Genomic DNA, 12832 nt, shown 5'->3' with positions numbered 1-12832 from the left:
TCACGCTGTAGACCAATGGTGTTCGAGACAAATCTGATCGTAAGAACATATTACCAAATTACCCTCGTGTTGCCGATGTTAGTTTACTCTGTTCGATATTGTGTTGCGACGTTCTTCAGCTTATCCCTGAAGGATTTGGCCCCCTTAACAGCGCGGACAATCAAAACTCCGACATTGGCTGATGCTAGGGGGAATTTTAACACATTTAATTGACCAATAAAGTGCGAGCATTTACGAACTGATGCCCTTTTAGCAGAACATTGAATCCTGCTTATAACTATAGCTTAGAGAAGCAACTATTTACGGAATAACTAGGGCATAAGCAAACATAAAAAGGCCGAAGGGGAAAGAAATTCAAGAAACTAGAAGGGAAAAGAACATGTCCTTTACATCTGTTGAGACTGTTCCATATCAGGTTATAAATAGAAAAGTCCATTGCACAAATGGAAGGGAAGATATCTATGAAAATAGACTACCATAAAAGACTACTAAAAAAATACTTGACCAGGCCGCATAAGCGGCCGACTATTCTTATATTGAATCCTTTAAAAAATAGTTACTCCGGTCATCTTTGTTGTCCTGGGAAAGAGAGTGTGCCATACGACATGCGTATGTAAACAAAAATCGCCACACCGCCATCTAGACAAGGTCATTGTAGCATACTTTTGTAACATATATGGAGAATTGAGGATTCCAAACTGTACAAACTATGTCAAAAATCCACCTATCTGACTTCAAGATGATTTTTACGAGTTTTTGAACGAAGCCTTCGATATTTGAGACACAGGTGCAAGCTTAAGGATTATATAGATGCAAGTCATAGGAGATACATATCAAATTCGTAGTAGCAGGCCTATTTCCTCTGCGGCATTTATAATACTGATATTTCGCTGAGCAAGCCACCAAATAAATACTAGTACCCAGCCTTTGTCGCAACAACATCTACCCATTCCTGCACGGTAATTGGCTCTCTCCCCAATAGCCACCTCAACACGTTCGGACTGCCCTTCAGCCCACGACGATTGTAAAACATAATCAGGTGTTCGACGGTATCTCTGACAAAGTCCCCACGCAGATCACCAGGACTCGAGCGACCGAGCCCAATCTCACCTTCGCCCTTCTCGGGTCCACCATATAAGGCGTTTATAAGTTTGTTTACACCCGTGTCAAAGCTGGGTGTCTTCAAATCAATACTCTTTCCAATCCGCTTCTCAATAAGCCCGATGATATCCGTCTCTGAGATTGGCAAAGTCGACACAAGAGGATACTCGGCCAGGTAGTGTGGCTCGCGCTCATTGAGGACCTTTGCTGATGCAGCAGCAAGGTCATCGAGGGCAATGACACTATTTGCATGTTCGGGCCTCCACCACTTTTCCAGTACGGGATGATCTTGGGAGGCGAGGGCTGCAACGGGATAGGCGTCGAGAAACTGCAATTTAGTTAGTACGAAGTAATGTAAGGATTCATCGTGGGAGATTCAAACATTTCCGGGTTTGAGAATTGTCCAGCAGTCCAGTGGACTTAGGAAAAGTCTCTCCTCGACGTAGCTCTTCAAGTCGTGTTGGAGTAAACTTCGATGCTGGGTACCCAGTACGCTTGACAGAACGAAGTGCTTGAAGACATTTCCTTCGCGATGTGACTCTGCGAGTGCTGCATCAACCAGATTGAAGCCAATTTCTTTCTCGTGGGAATGCAAGCTCGGCAGGACGGCGTTGATGGCCGTTGCACCACGGAGAAGGTCACGGCAGTCAGATAGCAATTGAAGATTGGCTTGGACGACTTCTGCGTCGGGGTAGAAGATTTGTAGACTCTTGGCTGAAGCAGTGGAGTGCGCAGCCAATCGGAGTCGGAATCGACCTTTATTGTATAGGAGAGGGATCAAGCGACTGCATTGTTTACCACTTGGGCAAGTAATCACGAGGATTTCACTCATGGCTATGGTCAAGGTGACTTAATTATAAATTACATAGTAAATGGGATGGCAAGTCCGACGGGTTATGTAGATTGTCCTGGTGCGATCAGTTGACCCTTGTCATCTCGGAGATACTTTTTGAGTTAGCGTCGGCCCCCGAGCATCAGCAATCATCAACTCCCAGTCATCTAGGTTGCTTTAACATCATCTTTTCCTTCCACACTCACCGGTCAAATAATAACAACAATGGACTCCAAGATCATCGTTATTACAGGTGATTAGAACTTACCCGATGTCATTCTCTTCGCTAAGTTCCTTTCAGGCGCAAACACAGGGATCGGGCTGGAAACCGTTAAGGCACTCTATCAATCCGATCAGCATTATCGTATCCTGCTCGGCGGTCGCAATCTCGAAAAAGCCCAGCTAGCATGTCAGAATGTTACAACCGAAGGGACACAGAACACCGTGGAGCCATTCTTGGTTGACGTTGAGAGCGATGAATCGATCGAAGCGGCCCTCGATCAAATTGCAGCCAAGTACGACCGAGTAGATTGCCTGATCAACAATGCTGGTTTGTCCCACGATATCTCCTGGAAGTGCAATCCCACCGACTAACTAATTGCAGGTGCTTGCTTTGATGCCTACATTGACCAAGGCATGACAGCCCGGCAGGCGTGGAACAAGTCCTGGGATGTGAATGTCACGGGTGCACATATCATGACGACCAAATTCCTTCCACTACTACTTAAGTCTCAAGACCCCAGGCTGTTGTTCATTACAAGTGGTCTCTCCTCTCTACAGGGGGCTTCCGACCCCGAAAATCCCAAAAATATCTTTGCACCAGCTGGGCTACCCAAGGTGCTACCATTTGTTGGATACCGATCATCAAAAGCTGGCCTCAACATGTTGATGGTGGAATGGTCTAAGGTTTTAAGGAACGATGGTGTGAAGGTTTGGGCGGTTGCTCCAGGCCTGCTGGCGACATCCCTGGGGGAGACACAGAGCTGTTGAAAAAGTTAGGAGCGCAGGATCCTAAGGTTGGGGGCGAGACTATTCGTCGAGTTGTGGAAGGCAAGCGGGATGAGGATGCTGGGAAAGTAGTTCGTGAGTATGTGTCGCCAATTCAGCCTTGGTAATTACCCAGTACAAAAGGCGAGGCCGTACATAGTAACGGAGAGCCGAACTTCTCTCTGGAGCAAAACGGTTGGCCAGTTGGCCGACTACCTGAGCGCGACCCGTGAAATTTGGGAGGTTGCAGGTTTTGTGTCTGTTACCTAACATATTTCCTAATTTTCTTATTCTCTTATTTGTTTGGAATACTGAACCTCGCAAACCACATGTGCAGTTTATTTCTTTGTAACAAAGTGTATCACAGTGCATAGTAGGGACCACTGGGGACTTTGCTCCTATTGACTTTTATTGGCAGCAGAAAATTGGTCTACGAATATTCTAACTTATTATAGTGTAATAATTGATTGAACAAGCACTTCTAGCCACACAAACATCATATATAAAAAACCCATTTTGTAGGAATTATGCCCTTGAGCTTATTCTATAAGTTGCCACTGATTATTCCAAAAAGGCAGGTGAAAAAGACATCTAAAAGACAACTAAATGAAAATCAAAAAAGATATAAAAAGCTTCCAAAAGAAAAAGAAAAAGACATGTCAAGAGACATCTCAAAAGATATTAAAGACATCGTAGTGGATCCCTTCGACAGCGTTTCCTCAATGGACGATGGGTGGTCGAATACTCCCCCGTGGTGTACGGCTCTTTCTCTAAGGACAGATCAATCAAGAATCTGGCGCAGGAGCAACTCGCACATTGATGGCACCGGTTACACTTTTGATATCATCGAAGATGTCGGGCATCAAAGTCATTGTCCCGGTTCCATGAGCTTCATCGCCACCTTTTAGCATCCCTGCAGGCTCACCACCGAGGGTGTATACCCAGGATCCCGAATCACCATATTTGGCAAAATCGGTGCCTCGACTGCCAGCAATCTTGTGCTCCTATGTGGGAACAACCGTAACCTGCCCATTGTCGGTTCTGGTCATAATTATATTAACGCATTTCATCTCAGTATAAGTTCCAGATGTAACTCCACTCCAATGACCAGACTTTTGGATGTCCTGGCCGTCATATGGTTCCGGCTTTAGGTTATAGCCGAATTATTGCCCCTAGAACTGCATCCTACGTCTATAACCGAAAGGCTGGAAACGTTTACCTGTTAGTTATGAAGCAAAGCCTGAAAATAGACGTCATAATTTACTTATTTACCCGTAATCCCAGCAGCTCGCAACCGCCCAGCGTTTATTTCAACCAGAGCCCAGACAGTAGAAATGGCACGGGGTTCCTCCTTGCGGTCCTTGTTTGCTCTCCTCGTCGTCCTTGCTTTGTAAAAACCAGTCCCGGCATACATATGGCCTAGGGGAAGGTAGAACACCCAAGAAGAGAACATTGATCAGTACATCCTCCTCCCTGAGAAGTAGCAAAAGCACAAATACAATTTCCAGGCAATTGACAACAAACCTTTCTGTCAGCAGCAGCACAAACAGAAACACACCCTTGATCAGGAGCAGAAAAACATTGCGTTTGACACACGCCAGATACACAAGTGTCGCCATCCGGGCATATATGACCACAGGCTCCACAGTTGTTAGTGTCCGATGCCGTCTCGACGCACTTTCCACTGCATAGATTTTCGGTCGCGGAGGTCTTAAACGGGCCACAGATATAACATGGCCCTTGTCCACGTAAAGCAGGGAGCACGCAGTTGATATTTGGATTTGGATAATTTTTTTCGCACCACAGAGTGCACTCAGCAAGTTTGATCGCGGCGCTTTGCGACCGAACAAGTGAGACTAGATAATAAGGTTATATTAGATTGCAACTGATAGACTACTTTAATAACAGTCTTACCTAGTGCAAGCACGAGGATTGTTATTTTGACCATTTTTTCGCCGTGCGGATATAGACTCGAACGAGGGCTTTCAACTCCTTTCTGAATACAAATTACTATTTTTTTTTAGGACTTATATAGATATTGTACGAAATAACTCTGACGTATACGACTCCCGACCTCGTGCTGTAACTACCATATTGTGACAAAGGCGGGGTTCGTTTTGTAGTCTAGCCTGGGCGATCATGAAGATCACCAAATCTTTATAACCCCCGGTCACTAGATCTCGTGTCTACAATTTAACCTTAAAGTTTAGTGAGATAGGACTAAGTATTTAGGTGGAATGTTTCCTGTCGTCTGACCTAGTTCTCCGCTGATCATCCCGCAATGAATTAGCTTTCCCGCTTCGAGGCGGTTAGATTGGCGCCACTTGAGTTGACCTCTTATGTTTGATTGTCCATGATCTTCGTACCAAGGGACGATAATTTGAAGGAAAAATGCAGATCTGGGGCAATTCTTGTAATTTACGCAGATTTCTGGAAAACACCTATACAGGTTCGAGTCTGGCGGAAAGATGTCGTAATATGGACTAGTTCATTTGGTATAAAGCCACAGGAAATAAAGATAGGGAGATTAAAAGTAAAGCTGATTTCGAATATCACTGTAATGAGGCACGGCAGACTGTTCTCAATCATTGGGATGCAATGGATATGCCCGCTTGCTCGAATATTTCCTTGGCGTTGCCTTCATACGTACCCAATACATCAAGGCCCCATTCCAAAAACGTTTCAAAATCTGCTGGTAAAGTATTTTTACTCGCGTACCAACTCCGTTTCAGGAACTCCCTGAGTTCGCCGATAAAAATATCGAATAGGATTCAGATCTGGTGAGTATTGGGGCAGATAGCTACTCTCGACTTCGTGGACGGACTACATGTAGTCATGTCATCGAACCGCCTGGACGATTTCCTTCATCAGTTTCTTGTCATAAAAATCACACTAGGTTTTCACCGCATCATCGAACTCGTATTGGTTCCAAGATGCGATCTGGGAAGTCCGCGGAGAATATCATTAATGTATCATGGTGCACTTATAATCATCGCCACCTTTTAGCATCCACGCAAGCTCGCCACCGAGGGTGTATACCCAGGATCCGGAATCACCCTATTCGGCGAAATCGGAGCCTCGACTGCCAGCAGTGACGAAGTAAGTTATAGCGTCTATTTTCAGGATTTACTTCATAACTAATAGATGAATGTTTTCAGCCTTTCAGCTATGGACGTATGATGCACTTTCAGGGCATGATGTAGATAATCAGCATGGCGGTCGAAAATCTCGGTATGTCGATGTGTAGATTGCCGTAATCTAGCGTCGACCTGGCAGTCTTCTTTAGACTTTCGGAGAAGGTCGATATTAGCAGAAAATTGTTTAATATGTGGAGCACGGGTTGGTTCGACTGATGACCATATGTGTGAGAAGATCGTGTCTCATTTGTCTGACGAAGAAAGATATCCCGTAATTTCTCCGCTCCGATACTAGATTAAAACCATCACAGGAAGGGCGATGTAATGATGGTACTCATTCGTGGAAAGCTACCTCGAGTTACAGCCAATATGGTTCCGCGACAGACCTGGCTCATTAAAAGTAGTGTGTAGGTGGCGTCTTCGCCGACATGAATGTATACCAAAAAACCAAATTCCATCCCCTACCCCCGTCGATCCAGTGTAGCCAGTTTGCACAAAATAATCGTTCCCGTTCAGAGTGATAAACAAGCGTACAGTGTGGGGATTCGTCAAGCAGGATATTCACATATTTTTGTTTCTTTGAGCACCTTTAAAGGCACACTCTTGTTAAATACCTGGGTCTCTCCAGCAATTGTGATCGAGATCTTCCAGTCTATAGCATGAGTGTGCTTGATGTTATATGTGACAAAGTCGGGATAGATGGGTGCCAGATAATGGAGACGCAAACCGGAAGAAGTCAGGCCGGTTGAGTGTAGAACAAGCCGGAACATGTTCCCGATATTGATCGATGCGTTTTGGTGTCCCAGAGGCAATATCAATGGAGATTCCAGACTATCAAACGCCTTTTCGAGATGGAGGTTAAGTGAGAACCGATGCCTATCCCTGTGAACAGTTCCAAAGGGAGGGCAATCTGTGACGATAATGTGCGTGTAGCTGACCAGGGACAATTTGATCCAGTTGATCTGAGCTTCCTGTACGGTATCCTTGAGTGAGTCACTAGTCTTATCCGCGAGAGGCGCGATGTGTAGCACGAGAGGAAGATTATGGGCGTCACCGAGTTTCAGAATGCGAGGGGATGTGAGGTCGACCTGGTAGTAAAACTTGGGGACTTTGGACGATCCGAAAAGCTTCTGTGCTTTTTGCTTTAGGGATAACTTTGCATCGCTCATGGCGAGTAGTAGCCGCTGGCTTTGAACTTTACCCTCGATGGATAAGTGAGTGACCTGCTCGAGCTGGCTCTTCTCGACTACCTCGACCGGATGCCTGATGTCCACCTTCCAAGTAGCAGAACAAACTTGAGACGATCCAAAGTTATACTTTAATTTGGCGCTCAGATAATACTCGATAAAACACTCGGACGCGAGGCTGGAGTCGCTGCCTAATGTGGTGAAAGTTCCTGGCAGTAGATGATGAGTGGTCTGGTCTCCATCGAGCGCGAGAAAACTACCAGCTTGTGCACGCTTTTTCCCCAGCATATCAACTGGCTTGGTAGGGATTTGCAGCGAGAAAGGCCAGCTGAGTGATTCGTTGCTTCCCTCCGGCAGATGCAAAGGTCCGCGGAATAACACTTCCTCCCGTGGATTAAGTAGGTACCAGTCATCCGACACCTGTTTCTCTTTATCCCGGGGTGTCAGTTGGCTGTGTATGCGACCCGACAGCGTAAGTGTCACTGTAGCTTCAGAGGTAACAATATGTGCGCGGCGCACGAGATTGCCGATGATGGTGTCGCCGGGGGTGAAAGACCACCCCGTCGGTGCAGCGACATCAAATTTGAGTTTCTCATCTCCACGGGTATCGCGTCGAGACATAATGTATTTGATGCGGTTTCTCAGTAGCCCGAGGCAGCGTATACAGACTGTTTTAAGTATATTCTGAAAGGCTCATCTGTATTCCCTTAGGGCCTGAAACGGTTGGCGAGTACAAGATTCGCATCTTGGGGACAAGGCGAGGTATGGCCCCCATCGGACCAACTGGCTGACCCAATAGCCATTCGCACATCGATCACACCCTCGACAGAACTTATATGCCTCAGGCACCAATCAGGCACTAAAGGCATCGGCCAGTAATCAGTCCATGGCCCCTGACCTCTCACTAGGGTTACCTGGTCAATGCTCAGGGGGGTACCCCATTTTAGCATACCAAGGCACTGTTTGGTTTTGAAATGAATCCAGGTAACTATTTTCTGCCCCCACCGCCAAGGCCTTGGCGCAGATCCATCATTGAACAGGCCGCATTAAATGGAAGGACACCGTAAAATGCGGCTTGTATGGTACGATACCTTGCTACGTAATATTACACGATGTGTACCAGAATTGAGTGTTGGAAACCTACAGCAATTTTCGAAATCAGTTATACCTCTACACTCTCACGAATTGATTCCCGAACCCTAATGTGAAACGCGCTAGCCTTGATATGATATAGCCGTCGATCCTCCGCTTCCCAGCATAGACACTGTATTTTACGCTTGATTAGTGTTACCTATCACTAGGCCCCTAAACGGAGTCAAATTCCAAGCAACGTTTGTTGATAGCAGATCCTCTCTCTACAAAGGCTGTAAGAAACGGGAGACCAGAGCGGAGATGCCCTTAGATAACGAGTTTCACGTAATAGCCCGTATCTGCTTATCCTCAACGCAGAGATCGGTGACGCAGATTGAAAACATATATCCCGATTTTAATGTTAATTGCCTGAAAGTCTCTGTTGTACCGTCATATTATCGAATAACACATATTAGGTGGTGTTCATAGGCCTGCAAAAATCACATTCTCATCCATGGGTGTAAACATCTCATCAGTCCGATGAAGTTATTTGGAGATGTTCTACCAAGATCAGATTGCTGACTTCCACGCGGCTCGTACTTATATCTATCACAAATAACTCAATGAATACAATTTGACATTGAATAGCATGAGCGCTACACCTGACAGTCAAATTTCATCAAGAAACGCATGAAAGAAGCATAGAGACTCATCCACTTGTCTCCATTTAGGTGTGAAACCACACAAAAACCCTGTCATCGGTCAGCCAGTTAACCATGATATAATAATCAAGACTGCACAACATGTTCCTTCGGAGCTGCCCGTGTCAGTTGGGTAGTAGTTTGAGTGATCCTGGAATTCTCTTCTACATATCGGAAAATCCCGGCGTAGCAGCGATCTCACAAACATACTTTACACCTTTGTTCTTCGCGGCCTTCAGAGCCTTAAGACCATCCGAAAGTCCCTCCAGTCCGTTCGGCAGTACTTCGTAAGGATGTCCACGAACCAGCTCATTTTCAAGAGCAAAGGTAAGATAGGCAAAAACCACAGTCGCGAAGGCTCTCGGGCCAATATTAGGACTGTTCTCTCCATCCGGACCATCCGGGTCGTTAGGCTCCCATAGACCCGGCGCGAAAGCAACTTGACAATCAATGTTCTGGGGTATTTTTGTCACCCCTTCCTCCAGATGAAGAGATCGACCTAGATAGGAGTTTTCGGGATAGAGCACCTGACATAGGAGTTCCGATGTTCCTGCTCCGCAGACTGCATCAAATGCGAAGTGGATGTCCCCCGGCGTGCTCTGTATTCTTTGGATGAGCTTCTCTGGACCCTGCCTATAATCCAGAAACATGTCGCCCTTCTTCGGGTCAAGAATCGACTTGACCACGTCACCACTCTGGCCCGCAATAGCGATGATGGGATGAAGATTGGCAAGCGAGGCCAACTTAACCGCGAAAGCGCCTACAGCGGACGAAGCGCCGTAAATGATAATCGGGTGCTTGGTGTCTCGCGGTGCTGGATTCCAGGGTGTTGGTAGGGGCCGATTTTTGAAGACGCCAAGTGCTGCCGTGATATACGCCAGTCCAAACGTCGACGCTTCTGAATGTGAACGGGCGCGGTCAGTATATTTAACACGAGAGAGGTTTGGAATCATGTGTGCTTATCTACTGGGCTTGGTTGCATACATACCTGCAAATGAGACGTGCGGTGGCAGCAACGCAGTGGTGCATGCCGGTCCGACTGAATACTCGGCGAAGCCACTACTATGGTTGACGGCCGTCACTCGATCTCCAACACGAAAACTGTGAACCTTTCGGCCTGAATTTCTGGCAGTTAGACTCACAGAGGACGTTATACAAGCCAACCGAAATAATGGTGAACTAACCAACAGCATGGACGTAGCCCGCAAAATCCTTTCCAGCCGCCCGATGGACTGGATTCTTCAGCTCTCCATGTAGAGCTACCGCATCCGCTTCCCGAGCACCTTTCCAGTCGATCGGATTTACTCCGGCGTACACCGCACGAATTATGACTTCATCCTCGTTAGGCTCGGGAATGGCAGCGTCGGTTTCGAAAGAGGTGCTCAAATCTTCTTTAATAATGGCTTGCCTCATGGTTATTTGCACACCCGATTCGGTTAGCGAAGTGATAGTGAAACTGCTCGCTCTGGATAATCTACAAGAAAGCTAGGTGAGGTTGGCAGGTTGATTTTCTATAACCATGCCGCCGCGTTTTAACTAGCATTTTCCGTAAGGAGGAAAACTGACTGACGCGTAGACATTTATCTTTCTCAACAGTGCGGCCTGACGAATAATCTAAGCTGCTTTTATCATGAATCGACTTGACTATATGTCACCACTCTGGCCCGTAATAGCAATGATAGGATGGCGATTGATTAACCAAGGTATTGGTCGGTGATTGACGTCGTCCCATACAGAGGATCCACAAAATTCAAATACGGTAGCAATACGGTAGTGAGAGGGTATTGACGCGTCAAAACGTATTCGAAACATCCTATATATACTACCGTTGATTTAGGTACTACGTATTAGCCTATACTACGTATTGAATTTATTAATCGGGTATTAGGTTTTCATAAAAGTATTTATAAGGTATTTATTTAGGAAGTATTGTAATAGGCTTTTCTAGACTACTCGACGAGATAGCACGAAAATAGTAAAGCTAGTAAGTAGTAGCGCGGTAGCTAACAGTACTTATACTTAAGTTAGGATATATATAACTAACTAGCTTATAGTCCTAGCGTACGTAAGAAGAGAATTTAGATTAAAACTATGATACTAACTACCATAAGTCTAGTGAGCTCTAGGTAAAACTTTGCTGGTAAATCATTTCAATACAGGAGATAAAAATGTCTGTTCTCATCTTAAACAATAAACATAATCGTGTTGTATGCAAAAGATAAATTTTATCAAACAGGATTCCGTAACAGATCCTTCGGACACACTTGGGTGGCAGGGCAGCACCAAAATGCAACTACCATTTGATGACCTTGGTGGGGAAGTACTCGTCAATGAGCTCCATGTAGTAAGGCTGTTCAGTACCACTCAAGTTAGCATATGTCGTAGTATAATCTAAATATTTAAGGGCCGAGCTTACCTTGAGCTTCTCAAAATCAGGGACTTCGTCACTCTTGCTATACAGATCGTAAGGGTTGAAAGCCCTCACAGCTTCCAGCATCTTATGATCATGTTCATCCATCAACTCATGGTATGCGCCCTCCCGGTGCCAAGGGTAGAACGAATGGTATCGAATCATCGCGAGGCCTTCCTCGGGAATTGTGGACTGATCTTTGACGATATGGTAGAGGTACTCATCGTGGCCCCAGCAAAGCATAACATTCTCCAATCCGCAACCAGGAGAATAGATTCCAAACTTAGTGCTGTAAATCTCGCTGTTGTAGTCCTCGTTGTCCTTGAAAGACTTGTTACCGAAGATAATTCTGTCGTCGAAAGCACAGCCAACTGCGAAGGTATCACCAACAACATCCCACTGACCCTTGGCCCCGAAGAAAAAGAGGAGTTTTCCAAGATCATGGATCAGTCCGACCAACTGCATCCAGCGAGGCTTTCCTTCTTTGCGGATTGCTTCGGCAGATTGCAAAAGATGGGTCATCTGAGACTCGGAGGTATCGGGGTCACATTCATCGATGAACGTGTTCAGCTTTTCCATCGCCTCCCAAACAGTCATGTGAGCACGAGTCTTATTTTTGAAATCGTTGCGTGCTTTCAGGTTGTATGCTACCGTCTGAAGGGTGTGTTGCTGGGCATAGAAGTTCTTGACTTGGTCACAAGCATCGTCAAACTGACGAAATCCAGCTTTGTCTTTGGACTTGTCGAATTCGGATTCATCGTGAAGTTCTGTCTTGTAGACATTGACGGCATCGATGTTGTCGGACATTGTCTCGAGGCTGATTGGGGCGGACTGGACTGCGGCGGCCATATTTGCGGGCTGGTGCTCTTCGAGTCTTGTAGTCTTGTAGTCTTGTTTCGTTTTCAAAGGTTATGATGAGATGGATAATGTAACAGAAAGTCTGGATCTATTGCTTCATGGGAGGGTCTGTGGCGGGAAACTTATAGCCTGAGCTCAAGGATATATTGAACAATTCCCGGATCGTATTTTCCGTGGTGAGAAAGCCATTTCAAACTGAGCACTGGTTATTGATCGGTTCTTTACTTCCGCTTCCTATGTCATTATCTCTGCCAATATATGATGATCACTTGGTGTGGAAAGCGACTTCCGCACTGCCTAAATTTGTACACCGGGGCATAGCCCCTTAATCTTTACATGTATAAAGAATGGGATGTACCAATTACTTTCAAACCTCAAACTGCTATGGGTTGGTATTATAATAATCATTTCCGACACATCTCTCGGTATGCTGCCTCCAGGAAAACTAGAGTTCATGAAAAGACATCATATAGGAGTGCATAGAACGTTAAAACATCTGTCTAATGAACATTTGGGGAAAATCTAATGTCGTAATCACACCGGAAATA

At 45.7% G+C, this 12832-nt stretch overlaps 6 protein-coding genes across 6 annotated transcripts; 1 reads left to right on the top strand and 5 right to left on the bottom strand.

Annotated features, from left to right (window-relative positions):
* Positions 1-913: 913 nt before the first annotated feature.
* N7471_012327 (SDR family oxidoreductase) lies at positions 914-1933 on the bottom strand (the record flags this gene model as incomplete). Its single annotated transcript, XM_057285046.1, has 2 exons — positions 914-1429; positions 1484-1933. The coding sequence occupies 2 exons, from the start codon at positions 1931-1933 to the stop codon at positions 914-916; spliced, it is 966 nt and encodes a 321-aa protein (XP_057131312.1).
* A 225-nt stretch (positions 1934-2158) lies between these two features.
* On the top strand, positions 2159-2923 carry N7471_012326 (uncharacterized protein; the record flags this gene model as incomplete). Its single annotated transcript, XM_057285045.1, has 3 exons — positions 2159-2186; positions 2235-2483; positions 2538-2923. The coding sequence occupies 3 exons, from the start codon at positions 2159-2161 to the stop codon at positions 2921-2923; spliced, it is 663 nt and encodes a 220-aa protein (XP_057131311.1).
* A 782-nt stretch (positions 2924-3705) lies between these two features.
* Positions 3706-3969, bottom strand: N7471_012325 (uncharacterized protein; the record flags this gene model as incomplete). Its single annotated transcript, XM_057285044.1, is given in 2 exon segments — positions 3706-3924; positions 3940-3969. 2 exon segments carry the CDS (start codon positions 3967-3969, stop codon positions 3706-3708), a joined length of 249 nt encoding a protein of 82 aa, XP_057131310.1.
* Positions 3970-6605: 2636 nt separating this feature from the next.
* N7471_012324 (uncharacterized protein) lies at positions 6606-7865 on the bottom strand (the record flags this gene model as incomplete). Its single annotated transcript, XM_057285043.1, has 1 exon — positions 6606-7865. One exon carries the CDS (start codon positions 7863-7865, stop codon positions 6606-6608), a length of 1260 nt encoding a protein of 419 aa, XP_057131309.1.
* A 1315-nt stretch (positions 7866-9180) lies between these two features.
* Positions 9181-10429, bottom strand: N7471_012323 (zinc-binding alcohol dehydrogenase family protein; the record flags this gene model as incomplete). Its single annotated transcript, XM_057285042.1, has 3 exons — positions 9181-9914; positions 10005-10133; positions 10201-10429. 3 exons carry the CDS (start codon positions 10427-10429, stop codon positions 9181-9183), a joined length of 1092 nt encoding a protein of 363 aa, XP_057131308.1.
* An 880-nt stretch (positions 10430-11309) lies between these two features.
* N7471_012322 (inositol oxygenase) lies at positions 11310-12275 on the bottom strand (the record flags this gene model as incomplete). Its single annotated transcript, XM_057285041.1, has 2 exons — positions 11310-11366; positions 11433-12275. 2 exons carry the CDS (start codon positions 12273-12275, stop codon positions 11310-11312), a joined length of 900 nt encoding a protein of 299 aa, XP_057131307.1.
* Positions 12276-12832: the final 557 nt, after the last annotated feature.

Source organism: Penicillium samsonianum (assembly GCF_028829775.1).
Source record: "Penicillium samsonianum strain IBT 33392 chromosome Unknown utg000007l_segment0_segment0, whole genome shotgun sequence".
NCBI lineage: Eukaryota > Fungi > Ascomycota > Eurotiomycetes > Eurotiales > Aspergillaceae > Penicillium > Penicillium samsonianum.
This window is presented reverse-complemented; position numbering and strand designations above follow the sequence as displayed.